The 19559-nt window shown below is 34.8% G+C and overlaps 1 protein-coding gene and 1 long non-coding RNA gene across 3 annotated transcripts; both read right to left on the reverse strand.

Moving 5' to 3' along the window:
* Positions 1-1279: 1279 nt before the first annotated feature.
* LOC133851884 (protein SEMI-ROLLED LEAF 2) lies at positions 1280-11251 on the reverse strand. Of its 2 annotated transcripts, XM_062288500.1 has the most exons (20): positions 10997-11251; positions 10235-10372; positions 9333-9407; positions 9113-9228; positions 8071-8185; positions 7248-7376; positions 7047-7094; positions 5607-5809; positions 5277-5473; positions 4839-5122; positions 4613-4759; positions 3764-4168; positions 3515-3664; positions 3248-3326; positions 3037-3161; positions 2747-2938; positions 2526-2663; positions 2185-2322; positions 1821-2003; positions 1280-1630 (listed from the first exon to the last, which is right to left on the reverse strand). In XM_062288500.1, the coding sequence occupies exons 2-20, from the start codon at positions 10367-10369 to the stop codon at positions 1514-1516; spliced, it is 2976 nt and encodes a 991-aa protein (XP_062144484.1). In that variant the 5' UTR covers positions 10370-10372; positions 10997-11251; the 3' UTR covers positions 1280-1513. The 2 variants fall into 2 exon arrangements, with proteins under 2 accessions (XP_062144484.1, XP_062144485.1); XM_062288501.1 differs by lacking the exons at positions 10235-10372; positions 10997-11251 and adding an exon at positions 9533-9738.
* A 7017-nt stretch (positions 11252-18268) lies between these two features.
* Positions 18269-18682, reverse strand: LOC133851277 (uncharacterized). The gene is made up of 3 exons (XR_009895788.1): positions 18578-18682; positions 18379-18468; positions 18269-18290 (listed from the first exon to the last, which is right to left on the reverse strand). It is a non-coding gene; the product is annotated as an uncharacterized LOC133851277 (long non-coding RNA).
* Between the last annotated feature and the right edge of the window lie 877 nt (positions 18683-19559).

Raw genomic sequence — 19559 nt, forward strand, 5'->3', positions numbered from 1 at the left:
ATATATATATATATATATATATATATATATATATATATATATATATATATATATATATATATTTTAATTAATTTTTAATTTTTTTATATAGTGCCACGTGTCAACATCTGAGGTTGACACGTAGCAGACCGTTAGTTTTTGAACTTAAAACTTAACCAATGTACCAATTCGGTATTTTCCTAAAATTGAGGTACTATCTATAATGCAATTTGAAACTCAGAAACTAAAAAATAAAGTTATGAAAATTCAAGAACTAAAAAGGTGTTTAACCCTATAAACAAAGACAAATATGGTTTAAAGGGAAAGTGATGTAGAGTGTTTTATTGGGCCAATAAAATGACTTTTATTGGGCCGCCCCGGGTAGAAAGAAAAGCAGTCCAAGGTCAGCCCACTCCTCAGTCTATCCAACTGGCCCAAAGATTGCATAGAAAATATTTTAAGAACATTCACCAATGCTTAGGGTCCGTTTGGGTTTGCGATTTCAAAAAGTGCGATTTAAAAATAGCGATTTTAAAATGTACGATTTAAAAAGTGATTTTTAAAAACGCAGTTAAGCGTTTGGCAAAATCTCAGTTTGACCTTTAAAATCGCAGGTTAGCCTTTTAAAATACTGCGTTTTCAAAAAAGTACCACATTACCTGCGATTTGAATAAGCACTTTTCTGCGTTTTCAAATCGCAATTTTTTAAAAACACAGTTTTCAAACGGTTCATTTTCTGCAATTTGGTTTAAAATCGTAATCCCAAACGCACCCTAACTCAAAGATTAAAACCTGAGACCACACCTCATGAAGTGAAAGTCGCTAGTTCGAATCTCCTCTCCTCCAACTTGTGTGAATGTCAAAAAAAAAAAAAAAAAAATGAAAATATTCCCATTTTCGCACTCCCACCTATCAATTGACCTGAATTCCTATAATCTTACCTCCTGATCTTTTTGTTGGTAATTGCGTCTCGACTTCTAGTTATATCAAAACATGAATATAAGACTATATTCATGTTTTGATATAACACAACCCAGCTAATTAATTAAATCAAACCTCTCAAACCTAACCACTCATTTTATAATCCTAACTCATTAATTTTGTGATCGTATCAAATTTCACAAGTCATACCAAAAGTTATCAGCCCTAAATATCGCGTGTCAAGTTCAGATTGAGTCGAGTCATGAATATAAAACTATGTAAATCAACTCTAACTAGATCCCATTAAATTAAACGAACCAAATCCTTAATCTTAACCAACTAATTTCGTGTTGAGTTCACAAATCGTGCAAAAAAAAAATTGTTAGTACTAATATTTGCCCCGGATAAAATAGAAGTACAAAGACAACATGTTGAATACATGGATTTTTTTTTTGGGTCTTTTCAAAGATGATGCATACAAGGATTAATAAGCTGGCATGAAAGCCCCCAAATAATCTCGAAGTTTGAATTAAAGGTTAAACTACTAATTCTAAATTCTGCCTAAAGACTTTACAGATAGGTAACACAAAACAGACAGAATGTGGCTTCTCTTCTAACATCCAGCTGCCCTGAGGAAATTGTCAAAGGGGCTGGCAGGAGGCAGCCTCATTGCCAACCATGGGTCATGTGGCAACACACCTACCTGAGCAGGACCACCGCTGCTTGTTATCTACATCAACAGAATTGTAAACAGTCAAAATAATTGACAAAATATACAAGAAAGTGTAGTAACAAAGTTTCAATTATTAGTACTTAAGTTATTTTAGGAGCAATTGAGTATTTTCTTGGGTAACCTTGTCATGCCTTGTGGAATGTGTGAAATATATAAAGGTAATTAATAAATTGATTGGGAGGCCGACCTTTTCGAATGCTGGGAGCGATTTGTCAAGTGCCCTGCTTTGGTGATGTTCATGGGCCAACCAATTGGAGAGTTTCTTCCTTGTGCCTGTGCCAAGGGCTTCACACTGGCTAGCCATGGTGTTGTATGGGAGGGGTGAAGTAGTCACAGATGATCCTGCCACTTGCCCAGCTACCTCAAGTGCCTGAAACACCATACTTTAGTAGAAAGAAATATTTTGCATGTATAGGTATAGATCTAGGTGTAATGCACAAGGATTACTAAAATGCTTGCTACACACACACACAAACACAGAGAGGGGGGGGGGGGGGGGGGGGGGGGAGAGAGAGAGAGGAGAGAGAGAGAGAGAGAGAGAGAGAGTTTACCGATTCCAGAAGCTGCCCAATGCTGATAACATGGGGCATAGATGGAGGAGAATGCATTTTTGGAACGAAGCGAGAGAGATCAGCAACAGATGCTTCACTTATTGCATCATCCGTGACTAGTGAATTCATTGGAAAATCCTACAACATTAGCAGCCACAAGGATGAGCTAATTTCTAAATAATTTCACCATTTTGACATTTACATGGCATTTACACAAGACCACCCCCACCACACCCATCATTTTTCTGCTACTTAAAAGATAGTTGTCAGAAAGCAATGGCCATCATCATGCAAGGTCATTGAATGAAATAGCATGGAAAAAATGATGACAAAGAGTATACCCCATCAAAGGACAGTGATTTCTGGGAATGGGAAACCATTTGATTGTGATCAAATTCAAGTATGGATTGTGGACCAAACATGAACGCATCAGGTGTGAATGATTCTGACAGTTGCTTAGTCAGGTCATCTGCCTCCAGCTTAACAAGCAGAAACAGACAAATCAGACAGAGAGAGAGACCAGGGGCAGAAGAAGCTCCAGTCCATTGAAAAAATACCATACCTCAGTAATGCTAGACAGACTCTGAACTAAAATGTCCATTATAACATTATCAGATTCATATATCTTGTTCCGCAACTCAAAGAGCAATGATGTAGCAAGTTGATTATCAGTAACAGATCCATATTCCCTGATATCCACCTGAGGCTTCACATATACTTGAAGATCATCACTAATAACTAGATACGGATCAACCTGAACATACAGAAGACAAATTCTTAAGAAGATAACTTGTGAGCATCAGACTTTACCCTAACCTCCCCCAACCCGCCCACACAGCAGACAGAACTCACATCATGTGGAACTAATGTCTTGAGCAAATCTTTCAGATTAGGAATCTGATATATTTTAGCGGCAAACATCAACATGCCTGTTGATAAAACAAAGATAGATCTTTGACATGCTGGAGGCAAGATCCCTGCCAAAACGAGAAACATATATCAGTTGAACATTTTAACACTCTCCAAAATTGAGAGGCTATTTATGAAAATTTTATTCTCATACCATTGTTAGGGTCAAGGGATATATTCCTGAGAGACAAGGGAAGCTGAAAGAATCGGATCACAAGGTTGTCATTCATATTCTGCAGCATAGTAAGATTAAGATATCGTAAGTGACTAAAGTATGCAAGCCAAGGCATTCAATATAAGGCTGGCGTGGCCTCTCTGGCAGGCCAGAAATATATGAACATAAGAAGAAAGTGAAATAATAGGTCAAAAAAATGAGGAAACATTAAGAAAGCAGGTACCATGTTTATAAATGAAATTTCACCTTTAAACCTGAAGAAATAAGTGTCAAAACGAAAGAATGACCTATTGCTTCAATATTTGAAGGTAAATTATCTGGAAGACTAGCTTGCATCCAAAATGCAGAAAGCAACTGTGCCATTTGATCCTCATTAAACTTCATGATATGTGGTTCCTGGCCAATCATAGACCGGATTTTATAATGATCTTGGTAAAACAAATAACTACAACAGCACACAAAAGTAAACATTAATGGGACGAAAATTCTGCTTACCGCCTCAGACAATCTGGTTGACCCAGCCGTCCTGTCAATAATAGAGCTAAATTTGTAAAAATTTGGGGAATTCTTGCGAGCACACCCCTGTTTCCAGTCTTCTTCTACTATGTCCCTTTCTTTAAAATCATCATGAACATTATTCCCATGCTTTTCTACCTTGGTGCCATCTTTTTCTCTCCGAAGCTTTTCAAGTAGAGCTGTAACTGATGCAGATGCAGTATTTGAGTGCCATCTTCTTGGTTGGTGTAGAAAACTACTTCTCAAAGAAGCAACTTCATGAAGGGGATGATTAGAACTTGGAAATAAAAGCGCAGAAAATATCTGATGTGCTCCAACTCGTGCTTCAACATCTGGGTGTAACATCACTTTCAACAGTTGAATAAGAAGGGCTTCTGGAAAGACCTGCATGAAAAAGCTAGAAATGGTTTAACAGGGTTGCCTGTATGGAGCGAGGTACTTCAGTACAAAATTATAATAGTTTTCATTCTAACACTTGATAATGTAGCTTTCTAACACCTTCAACCATGCAACATACTAGAATTAGAATTTTCAGACAAGTTAAACAGGGGTTATTTCGAAACCATTAAGGGATATTATTTTGTGGAAGTTATCCAATGACTATCTACTCAAATTATTTATCTATCTAAAGTACAAGATTTAGTATGTCATCAGAAATTATTCAACTGGATGTCAGGCAAGTTATACTTAAAATTGTCTGCAAAAATGTCCACAATCTCAACCAACAATACCCAATGAGGGTACTTTCAAAGCAAATAAACATGATATGAGGGCAGTGTACAAAAAAAACTCTGGAAAGGATACTAAATTATATCAAATTCTTCTCACCTGTTGAGTACGTGAAGAGGCTGATACTACTGAGATCATATGAGCAAGAATCATCGACGATCCAATGGTTGCCCTGGCAACACCTCCAGATGGCAACTTCTCCAGTGTTATTGCCATCAGGTCAAAAAGTGGTCGTGCATCGGCAATCTATGAAAGACCAGAACACTCATTTAAACTGGAAGCACAGTAGGAAGCACCAAGTATATATAACAAGTATCAAACTCACCCCTTTTGCAGTTTCAAGTAAGCAGTCTTCGATTGAATTCTGCAGTAAAATATTTGAGCTTGAATCTTGCTCGCTAACTGATTCAACTGTTGCTTGAAGACTTTTCCTCAGATGCCTGCATAGGTCACGAACAAATCCAATTTCTGCTAGAACAACTCCTGATCTAATTTGCCTAGCTAAAGCAGTAGTAACTTGAATGACATAAGACTTTAGTTGGGGATCATGTGCAACATTTTTGTGATCCAGATGACGTATTAAGGAAGCTAAAATCAGCTGCTGATTCCCTGGTATAAAAGTAAAAATCAGCAAAATATCTGCACAGGAGGGATTAAAGCACATGCACATAGGCACTGCACTGGACTACTAACTTTTAAACATGAACACAAAACAACATAAATAGCACACAATGAGGAAGAAGTTGAAGGGGGATCAAGATACCAGAACTCTCCATGAAGTACGACATATCAGATAAAATCATCATAGCCAAGCCCTGCCGAGGAATCCAGTGCCGTCCCGAATCAAAATAAACAAACATTGGATCCATTACACTGCGCATTGTTGAGCTCTCCTTGGATAATTCAACCATTCTTTGGATACAAATTTGTGCCCATACTTTAGGAGTCTCAATCTCTTCTCTGTGACAAAGGAAAGAGGGTAGTCAAAGGGAAATAAATAAAAAGGATGTTATCAAAGTGCATTAACATGACTAGCAAATTCAAAGATAGCATCTAAAAGGCTATCCTTCATAGGCTTCTGAGCAACCAGTACCTTGTCAAAAGAGAAGGATCCTTCTTTTCTGGTCGTGGCCTCGTGATCATGCAACTAGGGCTCGTATCACAACTTGCAACTGCACCACCTCTGCCTTCACATCTAACTACTTCATCCACCCAATTATGATGCGGCTCCCCCCTCTCATCATCACCTTCATTATGAGCATCAGGCTCGTAGTTATCTAAAGCGCCATGTACAATCTGCAGCACGGACATATCAATAAAACTAAAGCTAACCCCAGAATTGCAAGCACAGACATGAATGATCAAGATAAACATAAAGAAATGTGGATGTGAAAACAAGGCAAAACTAAAGATTGCAGAATACAGTACTAGACCAATTCCCTTATAACTTGGCCAATAATGAGAGACTTATATCAACAGCAGTGGACTATACGCACTTTATTTCATACAGTTTATAAAATAACTAGAAGACTGCTAAAGCTGTCAAAAAGATAGGTGTGTTTCCACTCAACAGTCACGACATCAAGTCATTATCCAAATATAATAACCCAAGTGGAGAACATTGCACAAAAAAAGGGTGCAATCGCAACTCAGTTAACTATTGATTGTTGATTTGTTTCACTTGATTCCCAATTGACTGATTGGCCTTCAATATTAGTAGGTGACAGTAGACATCAATCTAGGCACTACTATCAACAGCACAATCCAACTGAAAAATAAAATTAAAAAGCATAGGATATATGACAATAATTTCTCATTCTCCACACATTTGAAAGTTCATTACAATTTAAGTTGATTTTAATGTGAAACAGTGAAAGGAACCTGGATATTCCATAGAAACAAGTTGACTAGTTCTGATCTTATACGGGATTTAAACAGAGTCTCTCATGTTCTAGAATACAGCTTAGTTCTTTCCATTTCTTTTGAAATAAATTTTTTTTTTTTTCATAAGTAAGAAAACTTTATTAAAGAAAGCGTAAGGCACCCTTAAGCACACAGAAAATATACTCAGGAACAACCAAAGCTAACCCGCAAAAACCCACAGCACCAAGGCTCCAGAAAACCAAAAAAAAAATAAATTAAAAAAATTAAAAAAAAAATTAAAAAAATCTACAAAAGGACCCAATAGTTATTTTTCTTTGGTCAATATAGCGACGACAATCAATTCGAATGCAATCCTTTGTGTTAAAACACCACTTCAAAAAAATGCAGCACTTCAAATTAATAAGACACCTAACACTAGCAAAAAAACCAAAAACAAACTACAAAAGGACCCAACAGTTATTTTTCTTTGGTCAATATAGCGACGGCAATCAATTCGAATGCAATCCTTTGTGTTAAAACACCACTTCAAAAAAATGCAGTACTTCAAATTAATAAGACACCTAACTAGCTGCAAACAGTTTGTAAAATCTTACAGAAATTCCATAGAATCATCAAATAGCTTCAAGAAAAGTAACTCAAAAGGCCTAACCTCATCAAAATCATCAAAAATATGTGAGAACTGTCCCATAAACCAAACCTGCCAAGGGAGAAAACTATTAAATAACCAATCTTTCAGCTCCAAAAACTGAGACATAATGGGAAATAGATGCCAAAAACTGGTAGCAAATATATTTTCCAAATGTCTTTCTAAATCTGGAAAATAGAAAAGAAAATTGAATTATAAAACTACCATGGCTGAGAGGCACTGCAAGCTGGATGCCCTTAAGCAGTGCCTTTGATGTTCGTCCCCTTTCTCATGAGCCAATGCACATACTTTGCGAACCAACTTTTCAATGTTATGCGCGTAAGTGCCATCTGCCTGTTGCAGAAACAGCCAGTTACAAGAGTAACAAACAAAAATAATGCTTATTAACGTTTGATGAAGACAGAAGAAAATGTATCCAACTACACAAATCTTAATATATGTTTTACAACCCATGGCCATCCAAATCTTTCAGTCCCCTTTAAATTTTTTCTGGCTGAATGGGCAACTGATCTATTGCCTAAAGAGAGAAAAGCTACAGGATGGACCAACAGTTTTCAAATGAATTATGTGAAGACCCATACGGAATCTGCTGTATTAATCTCTACATAAAAAATATTAGACATTTCTGCTGTCTTGATTTATTTCCAAGAACATTTAAGATCACGCGCTTGATATATACTCTCAAGCATCTTTGTTTTCAGGTTTTAGCTTAGGATTGTTTGGATGTCCATGAAGCTGGAAGAGTACCATTTTTCTTAACATCCAATCTGAATTTATATATATATATATATAGGGGAAGAGAAAATTCAAACTAGGGACCTCCGCTTCAAGAAGCGTGATCCCTATCCAATTGAGCTACCCCAAGGGATGTCTTTTTCTACAGAATTTAAAAATAAAGAATAAAAAAATAAAACAATCTCAATTATCAAAGTGTGTGTGTATATATATATATATAAGCAGTTTCTGTTCTGTTTGGCATATTTTGATAGTATTTACAAAAGAAAGTTAAAGCTAGCTCTGAACTCACCTGACTATAGATGAACCTTGTTAATGTTTGGCATCCAATTATCTGTACTGCATCTTGCTTAGAGTTATCCAAAAGTCCAGTAACCACATTCAGCAAACTAATAGCAAAATATGCCCTGCACCATGAAATTTATAGGACTATATAATAGATGTTCACAAATGAATTATCCATGTAACATAAAATTATCATACTTTGACATTTAAGAAATACATATGATAGACCCTAGAACAACTTGAAGGCTACATGACTAAACACTGTGCACTACTTTTTTACTAAAAATTTCATATATACATTACTTTTTTGATAAGTATATTATAAAACTTCAGTAAAATGGAATTTCCAAGTTTTAAAGACTTTCTAATAGTCTGTCCAGTGTCACTTATCAAAAAAAAAGTTTTAAAGACTTTCTATAAAACAATGGTCTGCAGAATGCCATATATAAAGATTTTCCTCAACTTATACAAAAAACCTATTGACTAGAAATGAGACTAAGAATTTATAATAAAAGCCACCTTTAGAAGCTAACAAATCTACATAAAATTCAACAATAATATGAAAAGAGAGAAAAGGGAAAGGAAAGTTGGTGGTATGCCGAATTGAATTGTAAAGACGCTGCAAGGGCATGTACTGAGTACCAGATTAGGTGAGCAATAGATGGAACTCGGCTTTATAAGGGATTCAGAGAACCCTGATTATGATGAGTCCTTTTGAGGTATCACAAATATGTAGTTAGCTCCTCTATAGGTCATGACAAGTAGTAGTCTAGCCAACCTAAACAAATGAGCCTTAACAAGGAAATGATAGATCTCAATGGGAGAGATTATGGTACCCCAGATTAGATTGCAAAGGAGTTGGATGGGTATATGCTCAATCCTACATTGGGTGTATATTTGGTCAAATTAGGCTATATAAACGATTACAAGGAGCTCAAATTATGATTATGGAATGGAATTATTTTTTGATAAAATGTAATTGTTTAGGATACTAGATTGTTTGGCAAGCACTAAAGCCTAGTTGATTTGGGGCATGACATTGCACTTACATCTGCCCCTTGCATATGCAAAGCAACTTATTGTAGGCCTCCATAACAATTTTGATGAACTTGATGTGCTCAGATCGCAGTTCTTTGTAGCACCTTTCTTCAAGATACTTCGCTATCTGTAAAAAGAACCACCAATATTCAACACCGAGCACACTAATTTTAATACTAATTTCTCTTTTATTGACAGATATACAAGTAGGATGATAGAGTCGATCAATACCTTCGGGATCCGAAAAGGGTTTTTTGCGGCATATTCACATAACTTAACAATTTTTCTTTCACTTGTGGGGCCATCCTGCAATAAGACATTGAGCATCATTTTTCTAGTTATTCAAAGCTAGGAACACTAATCCAGACAATGATCCTGCATGGCCAAGAAAATGATTTATTAAGAAACACTTCAAGTACATTGCTTATTACCAAAACTCATAACCCATGCCAGATTTAGCTGACTCGTGTCTTTTGGTTGAAACTCTGATATATATGAAGAACTCAAGGTGTAATAGTTAAACCTCCATTTGATTTCCTATCCAGGTAACACAGTGCTGGGTTCCAGACTCATATGTTTTCTTTGACCCAGCAGAAAGGAAAAACCAAAGGATAGAGTGTAAGATAATATATAGGCCCAATTTATATGACATAAAGGATGAGCCAAAGCAAAGTTTTGCCTCGATCATTAGCTTTGTTTTGAAGCAAATTAACAAGTTTCAAATCCTCCCCCAAGATCCAATTGGAAGCCTAGCATTCCAAATGACAAACAGTAGCAAGAGCAAATCCTCCGGATAAGCAAAAGCCATACCAGGGTAGAAAAGTGATAAAGACATTTATATTCTTTGCTTCAAAGCAGGGAACACAGTTTTCTTAGTAATGGGAATACAATGGCAGTATTATTAATAAAATAAAAGCATATGACGCAGTGATCACCCACATTACATAATCGAATGGTCACATTGCTAACCACTGGCTATATTTAAGCTAGTCATAGCTTTCTAGCTTGGATATCCCTAAACTCAAACAGAAGCTGAAAAAAGCATCTTATGTTTCCTCATCAGTTAATAAACCATCAAAATTACAAAAAACTGAACACAATCAGAAAACAAAATAAAAATGAACGACGCTCACGAGGGATTTAGGAAAGATCTCTGCAAGCAGTTTTTTGTAACGCTTAACAGGTTGCCGAGATCTTGACCTCAAAGCAGGGCAGCAAACACACATACTCTCACATGCTGGGAAAAGCTTTCTGGATATGATACCCATTTCCTGCAAGTTTTCAGATAAACAAAATCAAATTGACAAAAACCGTGAAAACCCCCACCAAAATAAGTAAAAAAAGTACCCAAAAAAGAGGACCCAATCCACCAGTCCAGCAGAAAAGCTTAGTAGAAATAAAATAAAGATAAATAACACTTCCCCGAAACCGCAAGTTTCTTAAAATTGATGAGAAGGACAGGATAAAAAGAGAAAGGGAAAAACCAAAGAAGAAAAGCAAAAGAAAAGAAGTTGACACCCATTGAAAGCTGTAAAGACAAACATGAGCAATGCAACCAGTCCCTCTCCCCAACCAAAGAAAGAGGAAAAAAAAAAAAAACCAATTATGAAATACAGAGATGGAAAAACCAAAACATTTGTAGCTACAAACGAACAAAACATGAGCCATGCATACCCAGAGATAGCACCAACAAAAAAGAAAGAAAGAAAAAAGTTTTTGAAAAGCACCCAGAATCAAATGTGAAGTACAAACAAAGTTATATAACCAACCTAGATTAGAAAACCCAACTAGAAAAGCCCAAAAAAAAAGAGAAAATAAGTGAAAATAAATTAATAAAACAAACCCAGAATACCCATTAGAGGAAACAACATAGAGAAAGCAAGAACTAAACGTACCTTTGCCCTGAAGAGGCAGATCTAGCGGGCGAAACCTCAAACCTCCCCACGTTTTTTAGTACACAGAGCAAGAAGCAAAGAGCGAGTGTGAAAGAACGTAGAAGAAGGAAGATGAGAGAATGAGAGAGAAAATGGCGCGTGGATTGAGGCGAATTAAAGCACCATGGGAGAGAGCATGAGCAAGATCACGTGCTGGGTGTCAGTTTTTATTACTACAAAAGTAAACAGCAACAAGAACAGCTGAAAGCCTGAAATAATGGGTGTGTCAGAACTTGGAAGCCCTTTTGCGTTGAAAAAAAAGGTTTGGACTTTGAATTTTGAACTGTTTTGCGGGCTTTTTTTACATTCCATTTGCTTGTATGAACTCAAATTTGCAATACTACAAAGCGGACCAATGATCAAGTGGTTTTAAATTCTTGAATGATTTTTCGTTTTTATGGGTTTTTAATTTTGTGTTAACAGCCATGACCATTAAATTATCCATTTCATTGGAAAAGGGGGAGAATCCTATTCATTGTTTAATACTTAATGAGATTGAAGTTAATTAAATAGATTAAGAGCTCAAACCTTAATGAGATATTAATGATATTTATGAGTTAAAGTGAAAGATTTCTTTTAGGACTAATTCTATTTATTAGATTCCTATTATAACTACCATGTTTTTCAGTTACATGACAGTTGTATAAGAGTTTATTAAATAATTTATTTTTATTTTAGATTAAATATATAGTTAACATATACATTATTAAATCTATACAATTTAATTTGAATCATAAAATTTATCTTCTCCATTTGGACTGATTTAGGATTACCTTATCTTTTTTATATTCTCTCTCTTTATATGTTGCTGATAAGAAAATACTAATTTCTACATGTTTCTACAAAGAGAAATGATTCATACACTCATTTCTCACAACAGCCCCACAACAAGCTGATGTGGCTGGTAGTATTTTATTATTTTTTTTGCAAAAATAAAAGAAAACAAAACAAAAAAAGTAATAAAATATTATCAGCCACATCAGCTTGTTGTGGGGCTGTTGTGAGAAATTAGTGTAGGGATAAAGAAAATTTATTGCCATGCCAACAATTTATTTGATGGAATTTGTTCATTTTCTTATGTTTCATAAGTGAAGTTTTACCATGCAATTAGCATGGAAAAACTAATGAAAAATAAAATAGATAACTTCACAAAAGAGTATCGAACTATACGATGTTTTGAGAAAATTGTACTGAACTATTAAACGTCTCAAATTAGTGTATCCAAGTGTTCAAACATCTAACTTAAGGGTACTCCGTTAAGATTTATTTTTAAATTTTGTCAAAATTTTTAAAATATCCTTGTATTTATTAATTTTTTCAAAATATTCAGAGTAAAAATTGTGGAGGATGTCATTGGGATTTATGGTCAAAATGGAATAATGGTACAATACTTTTGTGGGTTAAAATGATGGGTGGTAAGCACGAAGAGCAATCATAACATTTATGGAATCTGAGTTCGGTGTTACCTATATGTTTTCCTAGAAATCACAAGTGACAAACACAAACGTCCAACCAATTACAATTTACAACCCAAATGGTTTTTTTCCCACAAGACATGTCATGTTGTTTGGCTTTCGAGAAAGTGACATAAAGCTTATCAAAAGAAAACACGACAAAAAACAGAAGAAAGTGGAAATATATGGAGTTGCATATAGCTCCTTGTAAAGTTCAAAAGTAATTGAAAATTCCTTGTGATATGAAAAACCATAAACAGGCTTTTGAACTCAATTTTGGTTCATATTTTTGACCAAAATTATTAGGAGTATCGAGTCAGCACCAATCATATTACAATGCATTTAACTTATAATTAAAAAATATAATTTTTTTTTTTTTAAAAAAAAATGGTTGGGTAGTTATGAGAGTAGTTCATCTAGCTAGATTGAAAAGACATTAAGACTTCACCTGCTTGACCAGGTGTTCAAATAACTCGAGAAATAAAGTACCAACTACCCAACACACATATCCAAACAAAATAAAGCTTGAACTATCCAAGTACCTGTTTGAGAATAATGGAATCGAATAGCCTTTCATGTAAAATTGCCTATTGCTCAATAAGCAACCATATTGCATGAACCCTATTCCCATCCAAGAATGGTGTCTTTAACCAGCTGAGTATGCTCGTTGTGTCCGAAAAATGATAGGCAGGAGCAAACCAACCGGCTCCTGCCCCTCTCCCATTTTCATTAAAATGAGGTTTTTATAATTAAAAGCAACTTCTGATGTCCCATTAGAAATTGCTTTTGATTAAAAATATTATTTTTTTAATCAAATGGCCGGTTGATTTACCCCCAACTATCATTTTCCCGCTGTGTCCTTGCATGGGTTTAGTGGGAAAGAGTTGTTGATTTTTAGGCCCTATTTAATAAACCACTACCACTTCCCTCCCCCCTTTTCCCTTGTTTTCTGTCAATACGAGTAAGCCTGTCAAACGGAAAGTCTATTCCCATTTTACCCCAACCCAAAATCACAATCCCTGCAAAAAATCATGCCCAGCACAGTACCATTACAGCACCCCTTGAATAGCTTTCTCTCACTATTCTGTTCTTTTTACGTGTTGGTTTTGATATTCATATTCTAGTGCCTGGTCTTTGTTAAATGCATCATAACTTAAATATGGATATTCTGTTCTGGGCATATGTTTTTGCAAGGGGTGGTGTTTTTGGGTTGGGGGTAAAATAGGAATAGAGTAAAAGTTGGCTTCTTCAATCTCATTCTTCTATGGCTACCCGTACTTACAGGAAACAGGGGGAGGGGAGGGGGGAGTGGTTTAGAAAAAATGTACATCTAATATATATATATATATATATATATATAATAAAATAAAGGGGAAGAACTTCACTTATAAATCTCTGATTTTTCATCACTTTTAAAATAATGTACTTAAATTTTAAAAAGTATTAAATTAGTGTATCTATCTTTCAATTTTTTTTTTTCAATTTCAAATATTCGTTTGAATTTTCCGTTAAATCCTGTCAAAATGTTCAAAATATATATATATTTTTTTTTTGGAAAAAATAACAATGATTTAGTTGTTTGTCAGAATTTACAAAAATACTCATACTTAAATCTTTAAAAAAAATTAAAATTTTTCTTAAAACAAAACATATGGGTATTTTGAAAATATTGATAGGATTTAACAAAAAATTATAACATAATGTTAAAATTAAAAAAAAAAATTTGAAAAATGGATATCTTAAATTGACACTTTTTAAAGTTTGAATACTTTATTTCAAAAGTAATAAAAAAAATCATTGAATATAAGTAACATTTTCTTTAAAAAAAAAAATAGTGGTGTTTGGAAAAAGATATTTTTTTGAAATTTATTTGCTGTTATTACGCAGTATAAAAGGAGTTGGGCAAAATATTAAAAGCTAAAAGCATATATATTAATGATGAATAGAATTATTTAATAGGCTCTCTTTCGATGCTTCACGTTGCAGCACATGAGAAGTGAAATCACCGGTCAAACGTCAACGTCTCCGAATCTCACCTCATTATTTTTTAATTAGATTTTCTCCCAAATTATTTTTTTAAATATGAAAAAATTTGAGCAAATAATTGTAAAATACTATTTATAAAACTCACTTGATCGGATAAGTGATTAGACAGTCCAATTTCTATTTAATCAAATAAATCTCATAAATAATTTATCACAATCATAATCAAGATCTTATTCTTATTGGGAAGTTATTAATTAGGGATAATTGTACCATTGGTCTATGTGGTATGCCATAATTATTTTTCATTCTCTATGGTTTAAAAAGTTTATGAGAGGTCCTTGTGGTTAGTAATAATTACAAATCGATCCCTGAAGTCAAATTCCGTTAAAATTTTAACAGATTATCAAATGTCACGTCAGCACCACGTGTCGCCAATAAGATGGCGACACGTGTCCATCTCAATAAAAAAATATAAATTTATTAAAAAATAAATCAATATACTTTTTTTTTTAAAAAGGGTGGCCCGCGCGGCCACCCCTTGGCTTTCCTTTTTTCTGTTCTTTTTTTTTTAAAAAAAAAAAAATAAGTATATTGATTTATTTTTTAATAAATTTATATATTTTTTTTTTAAGATGGACACGTATCGCCATCTTATTGGCGACACGTGGTGCTGACGTGACATTTGATAATCTGTTCAAATTTTTAACGGAATTTGACTTCAGTGATCGATTTTTAATTATTACTAACCACAAGGACCTCTCATAAACTTTTTAAACCATAGGGAATGAAAAATAATTATGACATACCACAGGGATCAACGGTACAATTATCCCTATTCATTATTCCGTCAAAACAAATCCACCTTCCCCTCCAAACTTTGAGAAACTTGCATGTTACGCAACTCATAGACATTTTTGTCTTGGGTTTGGTGGGCAATTAAGTTGTAAGTTGTAACTAACGAAACCAACCAGATTTGCCTTCCCGTTTTCTATTATATATAAAAATACATTCAGGAATTTTTTTATTTATTTTTAAGTAATTCTGACTTGACATGGGAAGTAACATGCCCATTGCCCAGCCATATGTAAGCCATGTGGATGGAATTTCTATGATCTTTAAAAATTAAATAAAAAATAAAAAAATCGGTGAGTTTTGCTTAACGGGGATTCAATGAAAAAATAACTGGAATTATCTTCCGATCATCTATCTCTACCGTCTATTTTTTCACAAGAAGATCGAGGCCGTCCAAGGGAAACTCTTAACTCCCCCATCAGCCAACCATTAGCACGGATGATAGGTGGGGTATGAATCCAGCGGTGATGTTTTAAAGCTTGGAGTCCTTTTTGAATATGATTGAACATCATCAATAAATGGGCCGAAGATAATTATTTGAATGGTCCAGATTCCAGAACGATCAATGATGATCATGGTCATCATCAATATGCAAGAATGGCTTATTTTATGAATGGTCCAGAACGATCAATGATGATCATGGTCATCATCAATATGCAAGTATATATTGTTTGGTATAAATATCAAAAGCAATAACATGTAATAAAAAAAATTATTGAATTATTATTAAATTTGAGAATTTTTCAAATACTCTGCGGAGTTTATTATTCTTTTAAGCTTTAAGGCTTGTTTATCTTTCGGTTAGAAGACGCAAACGCTTTTGATTGTTGTTACCTAAGTCATCTGTTGCTTGAGATGTGGCTCACAAGTTCATCCTCAGCTCCAAAATGCCTAACAATCATCTGTTGCTGTTGCTGCTGCTCTGAGTTGGAGCCAACTATCTGTAAAAGCACAAATAAAGCCAATATATATTAGCCAGCCTCATGACAGATTCTAAAGCATCAAATTTGACATTAAAAATCATGCTATGTCCTTCAATATATTACCCTTAGACTGACAAAGCATTCAATACTGCATTAGTGATTCAAACACATACCTTAATTGCAACCTGATGCCCTTTCTTAAGATGAATGAGATTGCATACAAATGCAGAAGACTTGACCTGGAAATTACAAGTTTTCAAGGGTGACACCAAAACCAATCCAAACATAATGGGAGGAGGAGACTTCTGTAACAAATTTTCAAACTTTTTGTACAGGGCATATGTACAAATTAGATGAGGGTGTGTAATGATAAAATCATAACTTTACCATCTCCTCTTAATTTCGTCTTTACTTCCCTCCTACCAAACAGTATAAGGAAGAGATGAAACTCCTCTCAATTCTCCCTCCCTTCCCCTCTCCATCCCTCCTATCAACAAAACAGTGCAAGGGTCCAGGAATGGAGATGGAAGTAAGCAAATCAAGGAATAAATTCAGTAGGTATATAAAGGGGCCTCTAGGGTCAGTCTTTGTCACTGAAAAGTTTACGTATGTTGATGGCTCCACCGGCTACTTCTCTTGGAAAGAACCAAAGTCAAACCTTCTAACTGGGTACATAAATAAAGACATCTATGTACTTTAAACCTTTATTGGTTGAACCAAGTCCAGGGTTCACTGCATGACTCCCAAATCCAGGGAGACTGCAAATCAAGTAACAAAGCGAGGAGATATTCCAAGGGTCATAAAATTACTTAAGCAGTCAGATATTGCCAGTTTTATCATCTAAAATTGTGTCCAACTACATCTGAACTTCAAAAACAGATGTACATGGCAAACATTCAGTCTATCCTGAATTGTTTGCTATGTGCAAGTGACTTGCTAATAAGATTGAGCAAGGCTTGTGTTGAGATTTGCGTATAAATCTAAAATACGAGAACAAAGGCAAAAGCAAGAGAAAGAAAATGACACAATAAATTATGGGTGGTTCGATATTAGACACCTACGTTCACTATTATGAATTAGCCTTAAGGACTACGTTGTGATCATTAATGTGATTGTTTACAATATATAGATCCCTATTTATAGTTGAATAAGTCGACCTATACATGTAAACCTAAATCGACTTATACAAGAAAACACAAATCGACTTAGATTAGGAAATATAAATCAATAATATTATATTCAGAATATAGTCTAACATCCCTCCTCAAACTCAAGGTGGAAAATTCTGAAAGTTTGAGTTTGAAAATAAAAAACGGAGGCCAGTGGTGAAGACTGACGGACGCTGCCAAAGGAAACAAGAGGCTAGCAGGCGGTAGGTGACAGCCGGTGGTGAAAACTGATGAATGCTGACTTTTGAAACTGAAAAATGACCTGAAACAGAAAAATGGATGGTCAACTTTTTTTTAAAAAAAAAAGGGCCGACAACGGGCCAAAAACTGAAAAGGGGTTGACTGCGGGCAATGAAAAAGAAAAAGAAAAAGATGAGCCCACTTGGGCGGTTATCGGTAGGCGCTATGGGCCAAGAATTGACTAGGGGCCGACTGCAGGCCAAGAATAAAAAAAGAAAGAAAAGATGAGCCTAATTGGGCGGTTATCGGTAGGCGCTATGGGCCAAGAACCGACTAGGGGCTGATTGTGGGCCAAGAAAAAAAAAATGATGACTTCATACTAAAAAAAGTTTACATACTCAATTTCACAAAATACTTAAACATGTTCATGTACACACGATTAGGATTTTATTTTTAACTTGTTTTAAAAAGTTTTTATTATAATGGTCACAGCTACCAAAGTCATAGATCCCTAAAGATCCACAACAACAAACAAAATAACCTTAGTGGGATAAAAAAGGGATCTCTCAAGCAAAGGAAAAAGTTTAAGGTGCTTGCCTGCATGCCAAAAACAACTATTTGATCTCCTTCATGAAGCACACCATTGACTAATACAACAACAATAGTTGTCCTTGACCTCCAACACAGTACACTGGTGCAAAATTTAACCACAATAAAATTTCCATACTACTACCTTGAAGCACTAAACCAAATGAAAATCATGCGAAAAAACTGCACACCTGCATTTCACTGCTGTATGTAAGTTTCTCAACCATAGTTTTCTGAGTCCATTGAACAATAATAATAACAAATCTGGGATGCCTTCGCCACTGTATTATTCACAAACCCAAAATATCAGCAATTTAGCATAAGAAATTTTGCAGCTGAAGATCCTAAACAAGTTATATCAATGCCACATTAAAAGTCCACAAGTTATACCTAATAGCACTTGTGGGCACAATGCTGAAAGTTTCCCCCATTTCCTTACTTTTATAGTACAATTCAGTATGTAATCCCTGCTCCTTGAACTGAGTGATAATCTGACAACCAACAAAAAGAAACCAAATGAATGAGTAGTTGATGTAGGACAAGAATTCCATCTTGTTCCCGGGATGCTCTTATTACCAAGGGGGCTCATCTTAACATCGGGATTATTAACAAACGGGCTTATTCAGGAACAATTTTACTGTCGGACAAAAAGGTTTTACTGTCGGAACCATATAATAGGTTCCAACGAGTAAACTACTTTAAGCGAAACATTTTGTATCGTCAGCACCAAGTGGACATGCATGAGGACAACTAATATCCGGCGGTGGAAGTACAAAATGATAGGCTATCGGCCGGATTGATTAAGAGTGAGAAACAACCAACGAGCATGAGTGGAAAATTACTGGTGGGACTTTTAGTACTGCCGAGAATTAATTAATTGGCTTATGATATGGTCACGAAATTGATTATTTTACATCGATATCAGATATCTTATTAATATACCAAATCAAGAAGATTTAAGCAAGAAAGGAAATTGTCAATTACCAGGTGTCGTTCAAGAAGGAAATAAGAGACTATTGACATATTGTGATTTGGAAGATATTCTGCATAATAACTTTTTCTAAATTTCCTTATTCCCCTTATAGAAGATTCTCATATTTAGATCGACGTAGTCGTCAAGAATTACCTTAGTTATTATATTTTCCATTCTTTGTTTATTTCCTTTCTTATAAGATTTTACTCTTTAGTAGCTTTAGGATCTTTCCATATTTGGGCTTATGTAGCCACCAAGTATTTCCATTGTTTGTTTCTTTTGTTTAATTTTAATTCCAAAAATAGTTTATCCTTTTGTAGTTTTAGGGTTTCATTATAAATTAGGAGCAATTATAAAGGAATAAACAGTTCAGTTTTTGCCATAAATAATATTATCAAT

Source organism: Alnus glutinosa, chromosome 12 (assembly GCF_958979055.1).
Source record: "Alnus glutinosa chromosome 12, dhAlnGlut1.1, whole genome shotgun sequence".
In the NCBI taxonomy this organism is placed as follows: Eukaryota; Viridiplantae; Streptophyta; class Magnoliopsida; order Fagales; family Betulaceae; genus Alnus; species Alnus glutinosa.

Coding starts and splice junctions, on each gene's coding strand:
- LOC133851884 (XM_062288500.1), bottom strand. CDS start 10,369: ATGGGTATCATATCCAGAAAGCTTTTCCCAGCATGTGAGAGTATGTGT. Junction 4,169..4,612: donor CCTCTTCACGTACTCAACAG/GTGAGAAGAATT, acceptor TTTTTCATGCAG/GTCTTTCCAGAAGCCCTTCT. Junction 2,323..2,525: donor AATCACTGTCCTTTGATGGG/GTATACTCTTTG, acceptor CTAATGTTGTAG/GATTTTCCAATGAATTCACT.